This window comes from Lissotriton vulgaris, unplaced genomic scaffold (genome assembly GCF_964263255.1).
Source record: "Lissotriton vulgaris unplaced genomic scaffold, aLisVul1.2 SCAFFOLD_1234, whole genome shotgun sequence".
NCBI lineage: Eukaryota > Metazoa > Chordata > Amphibia > Caudata > Salamandridae > Lissotriton > Lissotriton vulgaris.
Window position 1 is genome coordinate 184,987 of NW_028245833.1, and position 20,543 is coordinate 205,529.

General features: G+C 44.3%; 1 protein-coding gene across 1 annotated transcript in view; it reads right to left on the reverse strand.

Annotated features, from left to right (window-relative positions):
* Positions 1-20,543, reverse strand: part of INPP5D (inositol polyphosphate-5-phosphatase D) — a gene marked incomplete at its 5' end in the record, with an annotated part of 480,457 nt that overhangs the window by 40,036 nt on the left and 419,878 nt on the right. Inside the window, 2 exons of the mRNA XM_086949164.1 lie at positions 11,669-11,776; positions 19,803-19,890. Coding sequence (XP_086805290.1) covers positions 11,669-11,776; positions 19,803-19,890 — 196 coding nt within the window. The remainder of the gene's footprint in view (positions 1-11,668; positions 11,777-19,802; positions 19,891-20,543) is intronic.

The following is a 20,543-nucleotide window of genomic DNA, read 5'->3' on the forward strand; positions in this document are numbered from 1 at the left end:
ATAAGGAGTCCTTGTGCCACGTGATGTGTGTTTGTCCTACAGTCAGTGAAGCAAGAAGAACGCTTTTAAAACGAATTGTAAAAGAGCTTAATATTCGTACATGTAGGCAGACGATCACCCGCTGGGCAGGGGGATCATCAACCATTTTAATTTGTCGTGGTGTAAAGTTATTAACTTTGATTGACACACTCTTAAAAAAAAGCGGACATTGAACCTGTGAATACCTTTACTAATGAGTTGGAAAACCCTGTACAGATCTAGATTTAATGATGCACTCTACTGCGAACTTGTGAACATGGCTATTAATGAGTAGAATCTATTTTGCACATATCCAGATATAATGATGTATTTTATCGTAACATTTGCTATTAACTCATATTGTAATATATTTTAAAGTTTTATTTTTTATGATTGTAAAAAAAACAAATAAAGAACTCTTCTCCCAGGGCTTCACACTCAGCCCACCAGCATGGGGCCCACACCAGTGCAACACACCACCGGTCCACTTGTACCCCTGCCAATCCAACTGAAGGAAAGGTGTCTCCTTGCAATTGGGCCTATGGGAGCGGTCCACCTCCCTGGGCCTCTCAGGGATGATGTGGGAAGGCCTAGGGGAGGGAGACACTTCATCTTGTCCCAGTTGCAAGGAGACACATTTTCCAGGCTTGTCCTGCAATTGGGCTCCTGCCTAGCTGCCCATCTGGAGACACTTTAGCAACCCTACAGTTTTAACTTATAGTCTGATGCAGGGGGAGGAGAAGTAAAAACTTACTGAGTCAATGCTCGAGGAGGTCATCGGTCAGCGGGGTCTGGCGGGAATCGCTGTGAGAGCGTGATGTTTGGGAAGCTATATCCACAAGTGGATTAGTCATGTGGTCTGAATGGCAATGGTGGAAATAGAAGACATACATTGCGGTTGACAGCGGCGGCCATCTTAATGGGGTGTGCGCTATAGTAGGAACCTTACAGTTCCGTGTCAGTTCCAGTTACTCTGTGCTATGGAAGCCGACTGACAACGTCCTCGAGCATTGACTCAGTAAGTTTTTACTTCTCCTCCCCCTGCATCAGACTCACCACCCCCGGGCCCAGGTTTCTGAGCCTTGTCCCGCTTCTTTTTCAGACATTGCCGAATATCGCCATTTGCGACGGCCCCTTCTCCCTAATTGCGTGAACCCGGCATACCCTTCACCCTTGGGTAAGCATAACTTTATAGACGCCACTCTAGCTTGTTGGCCTTCCTATGCGTGGATCCCCTCGATTGTGGAATTATTTTCCAGGTCATCATCACGCACCCAGGCGCCTACCTGCCCATTTCCTACTCCAAAAGTGGTACGGATTGCTCATAACTATGGTAATCCTCTCTTCAGTATCACTTGTTTGTGACTTCTACCTCACTGCGCCGTACTCCCCACACGCGCCGTATGTGTAACAATCATTCCATGTCACAGTGTTTTTTCTGATTTTTGCAACCACCCTTAGGTGCTGCATCACTCTGCATTAGCCACCGGTTCAATGTAATTTTAATACTATATACCCTCATTGGTTTCCGCTCTACTGACTGGTTTCCATTCCAATATTGCGACTTCACAATTGTCACACCTCGATATGTGGCTGTCCTCACTGCGCCATTTATATCTTTTAGCAATCCCTTGCTTCCTTATACTCACGTGAACACGCCATTCTCCTCCATGTTGAATTAAGTATACTTGTCAGACTGCATGATTATCACATCTCTTTCATGCAGCATGTTGCACCCAATTCACTTACCTTGCACAAACCATTATGCACCTTTCATGAACCACTGTCACTACGCTCTATGTATACTAAGGAATCGCGAATGGAACGTTATCCAGCACTTAAATAGCGCCTCTTGATATGTAACTAAATCTAATGTCCAACTGTAAAGTTGCTAATTGTCAAAGTCTAAATCACTGAATGCCGTGCCTAGCAAATTGATTTTAAACAGTATTATCTTCTCTTTTTTTCCCAATTTTCTCCCTTTCAAAATTCCTTTGTAAATAATTATTGTCTTTTTGTTATGTGTGACTGGTAGGCAACTGTTTGAACTCAAGACAGGCATGTTTCATATCTCTGTCCTGAAGATGATGCCATGTATTTAAGTTTCGGCATCGAAACGTCGACACCTATGTGCCATATGTCTCCTAAAAACTTAGAATGTATTTGACAATGGCACTTTGATTGAATTAAGTCTGCCCACTGAATACTAGGAAACAGACCGCTTCGCTCGTCCTTGCCTAATTTTTTGTTTTGTCTTGTTTTGTTTGGGTCACAGGTTGTGCCCCCTTGACATTTCCTCCCAAAATTGTGTTATTACCTATACCTGTGTAAATAAAACTCTGTCCGGCTGGACAAAGAACATACAGAATATTTAGCGTATGTTGATTCAAGTGCTTATTTTCCTTGTTCTAGGGACCACTGTATTTAGTAACATATAGAGAAACAAGGCTGAAGGTCATGATTCTTCATAAGGTCATGGACCTCCGAGATATTTTTTTCAGTATGATACATGGTCACAACATCATCCTTCCTGCAAACTGCCTACATCCATAGTGTCTTGTTTCACATTCATTGCACACAAGGATAATCTGTATTGAGAAATTAAACACACCAAAAACCATTTAGTCATTTTTGCAAAAAGATATTAGAACTGGTTTCATGTGAGGTTAAAAATAAATGCTGTGGCTCAGATTGTATAGAAACACACATAAGAGTCTCTGTTTCCTTCAATGACTTTTAGCATGGAAAAAAACCTGTTGCCATACTTATCTCCCTTTCGCTGATAGCGTTTTCTTTTTGGGAGAAATGTATCGGAAGAAGTCAAAGCCAGTGCCCCTTTTCTTTGTTTAAACTGCAGCTGTAATTATGGCTTGTGACCTGCCGTTCACCCTAGCTACTGGTCTGGCAGCAGACGCTGTGACGACAGAACTCCATGGTAATAACTTATTACACTTGAGCAGGTATGTAATTCCTTATTACGAGACCTGCATTTACACCAGGGGCCTCATTTATGAGGCTGTGCGTCACTTTTACGCCGCCGGTGCGTCACTTTTTGTGACGCACCAGTGGCGTAAAAAATGCACCTCGTTGCGCCATATTTACAAAGTGACGCATCTAGGTAGATGCGTCACTTTGTAAACCCCTGCTCCACATTAAACCTGCGCCAGGTATAATGTTTGCAAGGGGGGCGTATTGACGCAAGGAAGGGTCGTAGAAGTGACGCCGTGAAATCTATGAGATTTCACTGCGTCACTTTTAGGACACCGTTGCGTCAAAATCTTGCGCCTGCCTCACAGCAGGCGTAAGACTGACGCAGGCCCTTTCACATGGGGCTTGCCCCACGTGAAAGGATGCATTACTGAAGTTGCGTCACTTTTGTGACACACTTCAGCAACGCGTCACTTTTGCGCTTACAGATACGTCAGAAATACTGACGTATCTGTAACTCCTTGCGACATGATGCGTCATACATTAAATATGACGCGTCAGGAATGTCGCAAGGAGGGCGCACTGAGAAGTGACGCATCACTGCTTTCACGCAGAGATGTGTCATTTCTCATAAATGAGGTCCTAGGATTGCAGGCTCCCATGTCTTATAATCAAATAATCACAACTTTACTCAAACCTTTTTGCAGAAAGTGACTGTCTTTTTCAAACAGGTGGTTTCTTTGACACCTACTCTGCAGGACGGTAAAATGAATTCAAATAAGAGATTAAAACAATTGATTAAAATCTCTCCAAGAAATAATGTTTTTCTTTAATTATCTCTGGTGGAATCAGTAAGAATAAATAACAGAGCTGACTTTTTAGGTCTCAGCTAAGCGCGCGGAAGTGCGTTCTCGCCGAGAACCTATTGTCGGCGGGTGTGCTTCCCAGGAGACAATCCTGGCTGCGCGCAAGGCAATTCGAAACTGGCAAGCGCCTCGCTCGCCGTGGCTGTCTCCTGGGAAGGGCAAACATACACAGGCACACCTCCTCCTGCACGCATGCGCACACACACACGAGCGCACATACACGCACGCACACAGAGACACTTCCCCCCCCCCGCAGTCGCACACAGAGACACACACACACACGCGCACGCACACACACACACGCACACACACACGAGCGCCCCCAAGGCCCATTTACCGTCCATCCGGTGTTCTGTCGCCTCCGCGGGGCTCTCCCTCAGGCATGGGATCCCCGCGTCACCACTTCTCCTCGGACCAGGAACTCCGTGGGCGTGGGCTTCGCGCACAAGACGGAAGTCCCACCCCCACACTAGGTTTCGTTTTCGAGTGCGCGCGCACATATTGTCTTCTTTATGTAGTTTCCTGCTGTATTGGTTGGTCCTTTTCCCTCCTTATTTTCAGTAACGTGTAATTCTATAGATTTCTTCACCGCGTCGATATTTCGTTGCTTGTGCTTTTGTTTATGTTTCCATTGCGAGAGGAGCGCTTCTTCCTGCAGTGTAAACCCGTTATCTTCATCTTTAACCCTTTCAAGTCCTTGATCCGGTTTTCCTAGAAAGCGGCTGAGGTTGTTCTCCTAGTTTTGTTATTGATATCACATCTTGAGCGGTTCTGTCTTACTATTCTTTGTCTTAGCAAAGCTCTATCTAGAGAACAACGAGCGGCTGCCAGGTCAAATATAGTAAATAAGTGACATGTAAAGTAGGATTTGCACGGGCTCAGTTTAAGATATTTCTGGCAGCCCCTGATCGCAAAAACATGGTAACAACGGTGGTTTATGATGACGTCCGGTTTCCAGATCAAACAAAATGTTCATTACGCCGGCCTGGACTGGACATCGAACTTGGGCACTTTCACGCTTTTCCTTCACTTTTATTATTTCTCCTGTAAAAAGAACAGGCAGGTATAGCACGACCCGCACCTACAACTCAGAGCAACAGCCAACAAGCCTTCTGTGAATACCTGGTGCTCCTTGAGCTGTTGCAGACGCCCCCTGCCCCCTGTATCAACGATACTTGAGTTTTACACCCCCCACCATTCCCCCCACGGCTTCGGCACAGAGTCTAATCCACCTGCTAGGTTAGCTTTCTATAAACTTTTATTCAAGCTGTTATATGGAGATACATGTACACACAGTCCCTCTCATCTTCCCCAAACCCTTTCCACCTGATTGAATGACAGTAAACAGTGCTTCACTAATTTCAATACCATTCCTTGGCATCCAACCACAATGCCAATACCTTAAACTCGCGTAACTACGAGACCTATTGCATTGCAAATGCTTGTTTATCTCTGCAAACGTGTGAAAAGAGATCCTGTAAGAATACCGTCACATGGTTTGTTACTTATTGCCAATGTGATTTATCATTTCAAAATGAAAGGAGATCTGCAGTCAAGAGATTTTTGTCTGGAGTTGTCCATTTCTTTCTCTAAATGTCATGGTCTTTCTTGGTAAGGAGTGGGTGGCAGGCTGCCTACTGTCCCTCTTTATCCCACTGCAGAGATGCACACAATAGACTTGTTTTCTGTTTTCAAAGTATTTATCAAAGGGTTGCTTAAGCTGTTCCCCCATCACAAAGCCTGCTCCTAGTTGGACACTGAGGATTTATTTAAACGTTGGCAGACAGAGTACTCCACCACAAATGAGGTGACGTCTCCAGCCTGCCAAAACAATGACTGTCTGCCCGCTGTATTTAGAATTGGGCAGATCGTCATGTTTCCCCTGGTAATGACTTACCTGGCACAGACCTTGGACTCATGGCCCGGCGGAATTTGGGCCCTTGGTCTAAGCAACTCAGACCATCCACCCTATTCAGAGCAGACATTCCGACGTACATTATTTCCTGTTCTGTACCATCAGGAACAGCCTGGCAGTCCCAAATATAAAAATACAAAATGACCCCCACACAAAAAACTATTGTCCCTGATACCCTTGTTTAACAAGAATTTGGAATGCAATAGGTCTCGCATTATAAAAGTTTGAGCTGTTGGCATTGCTAATAATAAGACTCATTTTGCCACTCATAATAATTGGTTTTAATTTTTTTAATCTTGTTCACATGAAATGTTATAAATGTATAAATTGTATTGACACTGTATGATTCAAATTGTGTTTGTTGTCTTCCTTATATTTACGCTATTCGTTTTTTATATGTATTGAAATTTAAAATAAAACATGTATTTTCATAATAATGTGTAGCCAATTGTCCTTATGTATATTACATTGTCAAATATTAGCTGCCTAGGTTGTTTTTTGTCATAAATTTTGCTTTCCCTGACCTAGGATCTATTGTATCTATACCTTCAGGGGGTCCTTGTTAAATACTCGCCATTGCTAATAATAATGCAAGACTAGCAGCTCAAAGATTCAGTAATGTGAGACTTATTGCATTGCAATTGTTTTTTTTTTAAATATGTATATGTAGCACAAACTTGAGTGAAAGGTGTGTACTTATGTTGCATTGAGTACAGGGTAATTATTTGTTGTGTTATTATGTGGCACAGAGCGGTATTGTGTGGAGTGCATTTATGTTGCATTAAGTAGAGAGTAATTATGTGATGTGCAATTATGTAGTACTGAGTGGTATGTGGAGTGTATTTATGTTGTATTGAATATAGTGTAATTATGTGATGTGTAATTATGTGGTACTGAGTGGTATTATGTTGAGTGTAGTTATGTACTCTACTCAATGCAACATAAATACACCCCTCATACCACTCAGTACCATACAATAACAATCCACACATTTACACACTGATCAATGCAACATAAATACCCTCCACATCATAAAACTTAATACCACATAAATACACAACAAATATTTACTACACATATTTACACTCTTCTCAATACAACATAACTACACTCAACATAATACCACTCAGTACCACATATGCTGGTTTCAAGGGTTGTGGTCTGTTTCAGATATCGTTCTGCAATTTGTTTCACGTACTGTGATGAGTTTCCGGTACTGTCGCTGATTTGAAGAACTGTGGTCTGTTTTATGTTATGTAGTTAGTTTGAGGCAGCCAGGTGCTAGTATTGCATTATTATTAGCAATGCCAACTGAGACAGAGACGAAAATAATGAAAAGGCAGAAATAGGCACTCGAAAGATGCTGGTAGAGGGGTCAGTGAGAGGCGGCAAAGCATTAAAGGATAATAAGGAAAACAACAGGGGGTAGGGGTACAATCACTTTTGAGTAAAGAAAATGAGGGAATAAGCAAACCATCTGGCTGCAGAAGAGCTAAGAGAAACATGGGGCGAGCGAGAGAGCACAAGAAAAAACGGCGGGTGGAAGATCCTGTTTAAAGAGCATAGGAAATAAGAAAGTAAATGACACATTGGGGTGAGTAAGAGAAACAGCAGGAATAAGATCACCTTTGAGTAGGGAAAATGAAAGAATAAGTCAAACATCGGGGTAGGGAGGAGAAACGGCAGTGTGAGTAAGAGAAGCAGCAGAGGGTGAGATTCACAGGTTCCGGAGGGGGCATTAATGGGAGAACCAGGGTAGACACTGGAGACAGGCACCAGGGAGGCTGAATAAACAGGTCAACAGGGAGAGATATAATTGAAAGAAGGGTAGAAAGCGATACAGGACGATGTACATAGAGGGACGCCCAGAAGAAGGGAGGCAAAGGAAAGGTACGGAGTCAGAAAAAGAATGGGAGAGATGCAAGGAGCAGAGAGAAGAAAGGCAATCGAGCATAGAGGCAGACAGAAAGGGAGAGACAGGAGAGACACAGAAACTAGAGGGAAGCTACTGCTTCTCTCTAATATATTACATAGTTGGTGACTTTTATTGCACAGTCAGTCAGTAGATTTAAAGCTCACAACTGTATGTGTGGTTGTGTGTGTGTGGTTGTGTGTGTGGTTGTGTGTTTGGTTGTGTTTGGTTGTGTGTGTGTGGTGTTGTGTGAGGTTGTGCGGATGTGGTTGTGTGTGTGGCTGTGGGTGTGGCTGTGTGTGTGGTTGTGGTTGTGTGTGTATGGTTGTGTGTGTGGTTGTGTGGTTGGATGTGGTTGTGTGTGTGGTTGGCTATGGTTGTGTGTGTGTGGGTGTGTGTGTGTGTGGTTGTGTGTGTGTGTGTGTGTGTGTGTGTGGTTGTGTGTGTGGTTGTGTGTGTGGTTGAGGTTGTGTGTGTGTGTGTGTGGTCGTGTGTGTGTGGTGTTGTTGTGTGTGTGGTTGTGGCTGTGTGTATGTGTGTTGTGGTTGTGTGTGTGTGTGGTTGTGTAGTTGGGTGTGATTGTGTGTGTGTGGTTGTTTGTGTGGTTGTGTGTGTGGTTGGGTGTGGTTGTGGTTGTGTGTGGTTGTGTTTGTGTGTGTTTGTGTGTGTGGTCTGTGGTTGTATGTGTGGTTGTGTGTTGTGTGTGGTTGTGGTTGTGTGTGTGGTTGTGTGTGGTTGTGTGTGTATGGTTGGGTGTGTGGTTGTGGTTGTGTGTCTGGGTGTGGTTGCGTGTGTGGGTGTGTGATTGTGTGTGGTTGTGGGTGTGTGTGTGGTTGTGGGTGTGGTTGTGGTTGTGGGCGTGGTTGTATGTGTATGTGTGGTTGGTTGTGGTTGTGTGGTTGGTTGTGGTTGTGTGTGATTGTGGTTGTGTGTGTGTGGTTGTGTGTGTGGTTGTGTGTGTGCAGTTGTGTGTGAGTGATTGTGTGTGTGGTTGTGTGTGGTTTTGTGTGGTTGTGTGTGTGGTTGTGTGTGTGTGGGTGTGGTTGTATGTGTGTGGTTGTGCGTATGGTTGTGGTTGTGTGTGTGGTTGTGGTTGTGTGTGTGTGGTTGTGTGTGTGGTTGTGTGGGTGTGTGTGGTTGTGTGTGTGTGTGGTTGTGTGTTTGTGTAGTTGTGTGTTTGTGTGGTTGCGTGTGTGATTGTGTGTGTGGTTGTGTGTGCATTTGGTTGTGGTTGTGATTGTGTGTGTGTGGTTGTGTGTGTGGGTGAGTGTGTGTGGGTAGTTGTGTGGTTGTGTGTGTGTGTGTGTTTGTGTGTGTGAATGTGTGGTTGTGTGTGGTTGTGTGTGTGTGTGGTTGTGTGTGTGGTTGTGATTGTGTGTGGTTGTGATTGTGTGTGGTTGTGTGTGGGTGGTTGTGTGTGTGTGTGTGGTTGTGTGTGTGGTTGTGTGTGTAGTTGTGGTTGTGTGCATAGTTGTGGTTGTGTGTCTGGTTGTGTGTGTGGTTGTGTGTGATTGTGTGAGTGATTGTGTGGTAGTGTGTGTGTGTGTGTGGTTGTGTGTGGTTATTTGTGTGTGTGGTTGTGTGTGTCTGGTTGTGGGTGTGGTTGTGTGTATGGCTGTGGTTGGGTGGTTCGTTGGTTGTGTGTGTGGTTGTGTGTGTGTGGGGTTGTGTGTGTGTGTGGTTGTGTCTGTGGTTGTCTGTGTGTGGGGAATTGTGTGTGTGTGGTTGTGTGTGTGGTTGTGTGTGTTTGGGTGTGTGTGGCTTTGTGTGTGTGTGTGGTTGTGTGTGGTTGTGTGTGTGTGTGTGTGGTTGTGTGTGTGTGTGGGTGTGTGTGTGGTTGTGTGTGTGTGGTTAGGTGTGGTTGTGGTTGGGTGTGTGGTTGTGTGTGTGTGGTTGTCTGTGTGGTTGTGTGTGTGTGTGGTTGTGTGTGGGTTTGTGTGTGGTTGTGGTTGGGTGTGTGGTTGTGGTTGTGTTTGTGTGTGTGAGGTTGTGTGTGTCAGGTTGTGTGTGTGTGTGTGTGTAGTTGTGTGTGTGTGCGGTTGTGTGTGTGGGTGGTTGTGTGTGTGGTTGTGGTTGAGTGTGTGCGGTTTTCTGTGTGGTTGTGGTTGTGTATGTGTGTGGTTGTGTGTGTGGTTGTGGTTGTGTGTGTGTGTGTCTTTGTGGTTGTGTGGGGTTGTGCGTGTGGTTGTGTGGTGCTATAATACATTTGTTGGTCTGGCATTAACCGGGGCAGAGATGGTACTTGTAAAAGCTTAGGAAAACAGAACAACAAATAGCACAAGCACTGCAGAACACTGTGTAACAACCCTATTAATTGGAGACGTCTCTTTGGCCGCGCGGCTCACTGAGAACATCAAGGGGGCACTGCGAAAGTGATTGCGGGAGAAAGTGAAAGTGATCGCTGGCGCTTAATGAGCATGACAAGGTTTGCCATATGGCGCTTTTGCTCCTAAGCGCGCGCCCGCGCACATGCACTGTAGCTCTAGGCTGGCCATGGTTGCAGTTTTTGGAGCCCTCACTAAAAGTCTCGCCAGACCAGCGCATGCGCTGGGTCAAGCGAGACCTAAAAAATAAAAACAAAACTCCTAATTTGGTAGTTTGTTTTTGTAAATCAAAAGGTTTGCTGAGAGGCCTCATAAAACATGGCAGCAGCTCACCAAACTTACAATACCTTCAGATGAGCCACGGACGCGTTGTCTCCTTTAAACAGCCGTAATCTGTGCAGGTAAGAGCGGTGAGGCCGGGTTAGGGAGGGATTCGACAGACGACCATGTGGGAAAATTAAATAAATAATTAATTTTCCCTCTTTGTCGTCTGTCGAAATCCTCCCTCACCCAGCCCTACAGCCCTTAGCTGCAAGGGCAGCCGCTGCCTTTGAAAGCATAAAGGTCTCCACCAGGAAGGAGGAGATCTCTAAATATGGAGGGCAGTAGTCTGCCAGGGCAGTGGAGGTTATTACCCCAGCCCTCCTGGAAGACAACGAGCGGCCTTCGGAACCCTAGTGGAGGTCCTAAATTTAGTATCAGCCGCACTTATTCTAACAATATGAACATTTTATTACTAGCATCCATTATCTTACTGAGATGTTTCCACATAGGAGAGTGCTTCCTGAAAGTACTGCTGTGAGATAATTTACATATGTGATGTCTATAAAGGTCTAAGAATATTTACACAAAATGAGTGTCTGAGCACTGTTCTGAGCTATTTTGTTGTAATAACATTTACACATGAATGAGCACCTTCCCTTGTGTACCTGTGTTGCTGTCAGATCCTGTAAACATAAAAGAGTTCTTGCTCTAAGCATCTGGGTTGTGTTGCTTCACTTGCAAGGGTGAAATATCTATTTACACACAGATTGTGCGTTTTCAGGGCACCTGCAATAGCTTACTACAAAATTATTTTCACATAAGTACTTTACCCCTGGGAATCTTATATGAAGCAAATTTAGAACAGTTTGAGAATTCTCAAGGAACTTGAGGAGTGGTCTGGAAAGTATGTCAGTAGTAATTTTCAACAAATACTCCAATGGAGAAGTAATTCTGAATGAAGAATTGCACCCATACGTTCATTTACACATTTATAAAGTCGACAAACATGCATATTTTGTTTCTTCATTGCAAAATATGCCCCTCCACACCTGAAATCTACGCACCTAAGCCTCATATTGGAAGTGTACTTACTCTGGCCAAGTGTTGGAAACTACCAGTGAATATATGTACACATGCGAGTTCGACAACATTTACGCCCAGTCACACCACCGTCCATCCGCAAACACTGTATTTGTCAATACATAAACTTCACCTTGCTGACAGTATTTCAATATATATTAATATACTCCCAGTTGTGAGTGAAAAAGTCCTGAATATCTGATTTTACCCAAGTTGAAGTCCGATGCACACATACCTTTTTTCAAATAGTACCCATTATTTGCACAGCCAGGAAGCTATGCTATCACTACCTCAAATGATTCTATATTTCTGTCTCATTCACTGTTACAGCATGACACAATGAGTGAGAGGAGACAATTACCGTAGGTCCTCATCCTTCCCCAGCACGTCCAGGGTGTTTTGACCAGTCCCACGTCCCCGTGCCAGGGACGCGGCTTCCTCTGCTACTAGTTGAGAGTTTTTGGGTTTTCTATGGAGACAAAACACACATTTTCAGGTGATGACATAAGGTAGAACCCAAAATAACAGCGTAAGAAAGACATTTTTGAGGAAAAGTCAATTCCTGCATGGCGGTAAAGTACAAAAAACACAGCTCATACTACTGGATTGAGGGGAGAAAATAATATAGATAAGAAACTCACATCAAGTTTGCACAACATGGGTGGTCAGGGTGAGTGATATTTGAGAACCATTAGTTTCAGCCTCCACTCCATAGTGGTAGGTACAAATAGTGTTCTATATGTATGAAAGTCTTCTTTGGGAGAAAGAGGGCAAGGGACTATTTTGACCCTTTGCGAACAGTTACTTTTCAGGGCCTGAGTTATAGTTACCTTAGGGCACAAGTCATATTTACTTCAGATAACTATAACTATAACTGTTGAATTTCTGTGGTTTTCAGAGTTTAAAACGTTATGTTGTTACTGAACATTTCACTTAACTATAATGTTACTTTAACTTTAGTTTTTTTAGTGAATTTCTAGTTTTTTTTTTTAACATAAAGTAATAATTTCTTACCATACATAAATCTAACCCCCTACTGCAGCCAACTCCCTGCAGGCAGCCAACATCGAACCGTGCATGACCTGCGGCCATTTGTGGCAGGGGGCGTCGATGCTTTGCCATTTAGAGTAGGATTGGTCTTTGGGCCCCAAGGGCCCTACCCCAGGGGCCAAATACAATTAAACAGGGCAGAAGGGCATGAGGCTTCCCACCCCCAAGCCTTATTTGACCCTGAGGTGAGGACCCAAGCCCCCCAAGTACTTTTTTTAAAGGGGAGGTGGCCACGTAGCCTCCTCCCCAAGCCTATACTGGCCCTGAGGAACACATTCCCCACATATAGGGACCTAGATATATATTAAAAAGGAGGGGGACACCTGGTCGGCCTCCCCGAGCATTTTATGGGCCTTGAGACCCCACCCCCAGGGCAATATATATTATAAAGAGGAGGGGGCCATGTGGCCCTTTTACCTGAGCTTCATTAGTCCCTAGGGACTTCACCCCCCAGGGTCTTATTTATTTTAAAGGGGGAGGGGCACGAGCCCCCCTCCCGAGCTAATCTAGGCCCTGAGGACCCCAGGGCCTCTACTTAAAATAATGGGGAGGGGGGCCACATGTCCCACTCCTAGAGCCATTTATGGCCCGGGGACCCCGTCCAACGGGGCCCATATCAATTAGAGGTGGGTGCCTTGGTTCCCACCAAGACCACCCACCACACATACACTTATTGGGCCAGCAGCCACTGCCACCTCTCTGTATGCTGCTCCCTCTGAGCAGGGGCAATTTCTTGATCTGTTTCCTTACAGATCAAATGTTTGCTCCCAGCTGGTGGGAGCATTTTCAAAGCTCCCGCCCGCTGGGAGCAGACTTTGTGTTTGCTCGTACAAGAGGGGATCCAACTCAGGTTTCCCTGCCTATGTGTAGGGGTGAGCAGGGAAACCACTGTGTTCCAGGGGTGGGCTCACTGGGGCATAGCATGTGAGCCGGTGGCAGAGGATGGGGGCCCCTGGCCATTAATGGCTCATGGAGGGGGGATGCGTGGCCCCCTCCCTTTTAAGAAAATTAGCTGCCCTTGGGGGTGGGGTCCCCAGGGCCAAAATAGCCTAAGAAGAGGAGCTGTGTGATCCACCCCTTACAAATACTGCAGGCGCTATGGGATAGGGTCCCTGGGGCCAAAAGCTGCCTGAGGAGTGGGCCATGTGCCCCATCCCCATTATGAACATTTACTGTATCATCCCCCAGGCCCTTGCCCACTCTGTGGTTTTAAAAAAAGAAGAACTGAGCCTCCGTGAATTTGTAGCAAAATAAAAATAAACATTTTGGCCCCAGGCAGTGTCCCTCTGAGATCTACCACCAAGCCTAGGGGATCAGGGGGATCCCTACCCTTCACCCCTATGTCTTTTTTATTGCATTTCTTAAGACGCAGGACTGAGTCCCGAGTCCTAAGAGGGCTGCCACCACTTCCTTGTTGATGTAGTGGCAGCCAGTCAGATCTCATCTGGACGTCTGTCGGCTCCACTGATTCTCTGCATCCCTAGATATACAATGTTTTTGAGAAATAATTACTCAAAATCTACAGAATGGATATACACCAAATTACAAAAAGCACTCTCTCTGGACCAAGATCTAGCTTTCTGCCGGATTTGGTATAAATCTGTTCAGTAGCGGTGTCTAAAGTTCATATTGAAAAATGAACGGGGAAACTTATTTTTTCTCAGCCCCCATTTGCTGGATCACCCCAAAACGTTCCGTGTGCAACTGGTCAAAAAGAAGCACTTTATTTGGAAAGTTTCGTGGAGATTTGTCAAACTGTGCCAAAGTTATTAACAACGCAAAAATGCCTTTCCTATGAAAGCACAATCCTAACTATAACTACCCTTAGCATGGCAATCATATTTATATGGCAAATGCTTTCACCTTCCCATATTGGTGTTTCAATGATGGTTCCTGATGGCCTATTTCACTAAAATTAGGGTTCTACCTCTCACCGCACAGTGCCAAAATCCATTACGTTTGAGCAGTATAATTACTAGACACTGTGTTTTTCTTTAGCCCCCGCTCACACACTTGAAGAACACAGGGCCTTTAAGGTATAGTAATCCCACTAAATATGTTGTTTTCAAACTCACTAATATGTTTTATACTATATGGTTTACTGCATAAAATGACAACTTATTGATACACCATCCAATGTTTGTGGAAAATTAACACGTATCCCATTGTTGTATAAAGAAACGCATGCATAATCCAATGGTTGAAGGAGAATGATAAACTAGGAAATTAAAAAGTTTATTGAATGTACACTGTCCCCAAAGGGCTCAACATTTGTTAGTATTATGAAGAGTGGACTGTTAGAATACTGTCTCTGACCATCATTCCTCTTGTTTATTTTTAAAATCCATGTGTATTTTCTTTTATGAGAAGTGACCTTTACTATGTTTACTTTTCAGCTGTCAACACCCACTTAAATGGAGGTTGACGAGTTTTGGCTAAACTACTACACAGATTCATGAGAACAGCAGGACCATGATGGAGGAGTGAATCTCATTATAGGCAAAACCAGGAGAATTCAGTGTTGTTAGGTCACAGGTAAACTCAATGCAACGTGTCTTTAAAACTCAATGTGCTAGATCACGGAATTAATCCAGACCTATATGGAGATACTTGTGAGCACACCACACAGAAACTAAGCACTGGAGCCAATCCTGGCTGGTACTTATCCCAAACTTGATTTAGATTAACTTGGTTATCTATCAAATAAAACCTGACAGCCGCATGCCAGGACAGGCCAGCTGACAAAGCTGAAGTTACCCCGGGATGCACCCATGAAAAGATTTATGCTCTATGCGTAACGTCTTTAACTATGATTTTTTTTATTTTAACAGGGAGCCCCTGAATGGTCTTAGTTGCAAGTGCAATAAATGCAGATTTCCTGTATCTTGGTTTTCTTGGTATTAGGTAGCTTTGCATTATTTGAATTATACCTTTCCGGCTCTTGATTTGACATTGGAAATAAACAAAAGTTCAGTGGGAAAGGACTGTGATACTATCATATGTTACTAAACAAACCAATTAATGGCACATTTTTGTGGGTTATCACCCGTGTGTTCACCTTAGTAAGTAAATAACCAAGGTTTTAGGCTCCTGTCTTAATGTCCTGGTAAGGAGGTCCTTATTTTATTTTTAGGGCGGTTCATTTCTCCTGTCATTATTGGTTGCACTCCATCTGGGGAAGTTCCTGACCCCGTTGCCTATATTATAACCTACTATCTTGTTCTTTAATCATGACCTATTCCTCACTATACAGTTGTATATAGTAATCTTTTCCTGAGCTTACTGTGCTTTGGTAAGGTAGGTTTTTATAACTATAGCTCCTGCTCTTTACATTTTTTACTTATATCCTTTAGTGCTCCCGTTGACCTATATAGCTAGGAAAAATCGTTGCTGTCCTTCCCCTTAACTTTGTTCAGTTCTTGTTCCCAGGGAACATATCACTAACACAGTAGAGGGTGAAAGGGGAACACCACATCCCATTTATTGTTGTCTTTATTGACTTAAATGGAGAGCCAGGGCAATACATGATTCCTGCTTCCTTCAGAGCCCCTTGGCACCCTTGTCTATGCTTCTCTGCACCTGCAACCTAGCCAGTATCCAACCATACTGTCCAAGCTCTTCTCTCTCAAAATTAGTTTGAGAACATGATGAGTCTGCTCTTCTATGGTCAAATTCTGTCCATGTTGTGCCTGATCTCACATCGGTCAATTGACTTTCCTCTGCGCTGGTTCACTTCCTTGATAATTTGCTACGCCCTGAATGTTGTTTAGTTCAGGGTCCTGATGGCCATCCAGGTCATTTTAGGTATCTGTTGCATATGATCTTCTTTAGTTCCAGGCCTTGGATATCTAATTGGTTATCGGGTGGCTCTATTCATTAACATGATAATTTAAAAACAACCCCGGTGAGGCTTTCAACTCATGCGGAGTAAGGCGAGTAACTGGATGGAATTGAATGCCTCAAAAACTGAGGTCATAATCTTCGGCAATAAACCCTTTGGACACCGGACTGGTGGCCCCCGGAGTTGGACTCAGTGCCTACGCCTTCAACTAAAATAAAGAACTTAGGAGTCTTGATAGACAGTGAACTGAAATTCAAGGACCAAGTTAACAAAATTACATCTGCCTCTTTTATGCTCCCTAAGGCTTATAAAAAAAATTAAAACGTTTCTGCCTCCCAAACTTCTAAAAACAGTAACCATGGCAATGGTCCTCACAAGGATTGGCTACTACATTAGTCTCTACCTTACTCTTGCATCAGGTCTCTTGAAAAGACTCCAGATCTTGAAAAAGGCTGCTGCTCGTTTCTTCTTCAAAATTCCCAAATATGAATCAGCCAGAGATGCCATCAGGGAACAGCATTGGTTGCCAGTTAGACAATGATCTTAGTTCAAAGCCCTCTGTTGGGCATTTAAATCCCTGCACGGACTCGGGCCAGACCATTTTAAGAGGAAACTTAAATGGTATGTACCAGCAAGGGCGCTGCACTCAGGCTCTGCCATTTAGGAAGGCCACGTGGGGGGGGAAGAGTTTTTTCAGGACTACTGCGATGCTCTGGAATAGTCTGCCACTGACTCTGAAAATAGCCTCCTCCTTACCTAGTTTTAGAAAAGCCCTAAAATATGGCTCTTCACACAGGATTAGAAGGCACCTTGCCCACTCGCTTAACCCGTTGCAGTCACTATCGCTGCCTTAGTCGGACTTCTATAGCACCAAGACACCCTTTGGCATTTACAATACATTACAATTTCCTGGCATTTCCCTCACTGCTCGACTTCCTAGTCATTGTCACCTTAGGTCATAACCCTGCTGCAGTGCTCTTCACTTTGGTCTGAAGATGTCATCCTTTCTCTTTCACTGGTTAAGGCTGGCTCTTTGCTGATTCAACTGACAAAAATATAAAATCTATTCTTGCGCGCATTTTCGCCCACAATCCGGAAAGGTCATTGTCCATGGTCTGTATTTCTACCTCTCTAAAACAGCTTATGGTATCTCCTCTGATAAAAAAAAGCCTCAGCAGCTCCTAGCATTTTAAGAAACTGTATCCTCACCTAGCTTCTCCTTACTCAGGCCAAACCTATAGGAAAATGTTTTAAAACTCAGTTGCCCTGCTTCCTAGAAGACATAGGTGCTCCTGAAACATAGGACAGAGACTGTCCTATTCCCTTCTTTGGGTAAACATCAGCATTATCATGGATGGCAGAAGTGTCAAAACCTTGATCCTTTAAGAACTATTAGCAGTATTTGACATAATCAACAATTACAGGCTTAGTAATTGATCCCAGAAGATGGACATAGTGTGGGGTGCACTGGACTAAGTTGTATTCTTTTTGTCCAAAATATAGCAGGGTTCCCACAGCAGTTTGGGAGTACAAGGCCCTTACTTGTGTGTTCCTCCACTGGGCTTCACTTGACTTGACACTCTTTAATGCACATATTTTCCCCATAGCATCCTAGATGACACCCACAGTCTATTTTCTATGTCTACAATGATGATATCCAGCTACTTGTGCATGTCATTAAAATTAACGAAGACACCTCTGTGAACCTTGATCATGGTTGTTCATGTTTGCTGTCTGGATATTTTCCAACTCCCTTCAATATATTTCTAAAAAGACTAAGGACATTATCCAGGATGAACAGCCATCTGTCCTGACCTTTACTTGGTGGCCTCTATCCCCTCGTCGCTTCCTTATTTCTGCCTCTTAGCCAAAAGCTCACCTTCAATCTCAAATAAAATGTGGCCTTAACTCGCTTTATTATGAGAGTCTTGAGAAAGAAAATTCATTTCTTTACCCCCAAAGTCCTCAGCTGGTTATTCAAGACACTCTTTCGTCTCCACTGGACTCGGGAAATGTCCTTTACTTACGCCTTCCCAAATATCTGCTCCATAGACTGCAGATTGTCTGGAATCCAGCTGCCCAAATTCTGGCTGGACTCTAAAAATGGGAACCTATATTTATTCCCATCTCGACAAGTGTCATGGGCTCTTAATCCAGAAACGAGTTGCCTTCACAGCACTTTGAATAGACAACTGAGCATTTAACTGCAAATGTTCCATGCACATGTCCTAAAGACTTATGCCTCATACTTCTTCCTATGCCCTTAAATTCGCCCTCTATGACATTTTTCATTGTTTCCCACATTCATCAATCCAGCTTTTGCAGACGTTCCACTTCCCTATGCAACACCATCTCCTTGGAACTTTAGTGTAACAGAGACTTCCTTACTTTCCATGAACTTCTACAAAAGTATTTGTTCTCCTTTTAATCTTCTTGCTCACTGTCGCATAGAATCAGGACACCCAAGTATAACGGTGCACAGTATAAGCTTAACATCAATCAATCCTGGTCAGTGTATCTCCTTTCTCTTCATTGTATTCAGATTCAGTTTCCCAGTTTGTACAGTGCCTACACCTTCTGCCCCAAATTTCCCTTCACCTTGACCAACCCCACCTACCTGCTTATCCCATTCGGCAACTCGCTCAGCCTTTGCCTATAGCGTAAACTATGGCATATTCCTGATCATGCTGCTACCATGGTCTAGCTTGGTGAGTTCTGGTGCATCCCACTCTTGTTTTACACAAATGCTAATTTCCTGCATTTGCTGCCTGATGTATCCTCCCAACTTGGTCCTGCCTTTGCTGTTCCTGGCCTCCATCCGACTATCCTGATGTATTTAGTCACTTATTTACGAAGACCAAGCTTACAGGAGGTGCCTCATGGTATTAAAAATGACAGTGTGATAATGACTGTGACAAAGAAACAAAGCCAACTAGGGTAAATTAAACACAAATGGGTTGAGCTGTTTGTTAAGAGAGGTGGCCCTGGATAGGTTCTAGCTTCTTAGTGCTTCTGCTACTGACAGGTTCCGCGGTTGGCTTACCATCTGATGACCTGCTACTTACACTGGCCAAGACCTGTACGTATACGTTTTCACATTGCGTTTTGCTTTACCGTGGTTGTCTCTAAATGCTACTACCTCTAGTGTTCCACTGAGGGCACTCCCCATCCCTGCTGCACCTGCTGTTCACCATGTCAAGTTCACAGGTGACTAATTCCTATCTCAATTACTTATATCCTGAACAGCTCTTCTCGTTCCTCAACATGTTTATTTACTTTTAGTCCCGGACACATAGGCTCTTCACTGTTGCTTTTCCTCACATTCATAGTTAGTTTCTGCCCCTCTTCTCCCTTATCCTTATTTTTTCAGTTCCTACCTGATAAATTTACCAGTCTATTTCTTTGGTCTGTTTCTGTCCTTGGGGACCCTGTTCTCCACATTGTTCAGCCCTTTTTTCCTGTTTCTGTTTGCTTTCCTGCTCTCAGTTTTTCCCAGTTCCTGCAGCTGAAAGTACTGTGCTCCCCGCTGTCCAGTTTGTATTCCTGACTCTCTTAAACACCCAATAGTCATGCTGGAATGATTGTACTGCTTTTACCACCCTACCTGATTTGTTGTTCGATGAATTGAGTGCAGGGGGCTTTGACCTGCTTCCGTCCTCCTACAGGCTCTTCCCGCTCAATCTTCACAAAATCTACAGAAAAGGGAGAGTAAAAATGAAAATAGGAGATCAGGGTAGAGATGCTGTACAAACACAAATGTCATATAAGTCAGTGGGAAATCTAAGTTTCATTCACACCTCTAACAAAGACCACACATGGTATGAGATAGGCCTAGCTGCAATCTAAGCCCTTAGCAGGAGAGCTACATGCTGTTTGTTAGTGTTGCTGTCATTAAAGGGATGATCAACCCCTGCAGTGAGCCTCCCTGGGAACGAGGAAGAGGGTGAAAAGAAGCGGGCGAAAAAGGAACCACCTTCTTGAAGTGGGAATCCACACAACTTGGAGCAGAAGCCTGTTTCTTCCGCTGGCACCTTGAAGAGTGTTGGAGTTGGGCTAAAGGTCCCACTGACTCAGACACTACTTCCCTCTCTTTGTCCAGATATACCCCGAAAAGGACAAGAGACTAGGCCGAGGGAGGGGGCGTGGCCAGCAGCCGATGCAGACGGTCGCAGCCTAACGAGGCTCCCGACCCACTGCCCGTGATCCGTTCCAATTATCCTGTTTCGGACCCGGGATCCCCGCTGAAACCGGGTCGATCCCGAGAGCGACACCCAGGCCTGTCCCGGTTGGTGTGGCGAGCCGTGGCAATACCCACGAAGGGCACTGCAGAGCGAAGAGCTCCCGG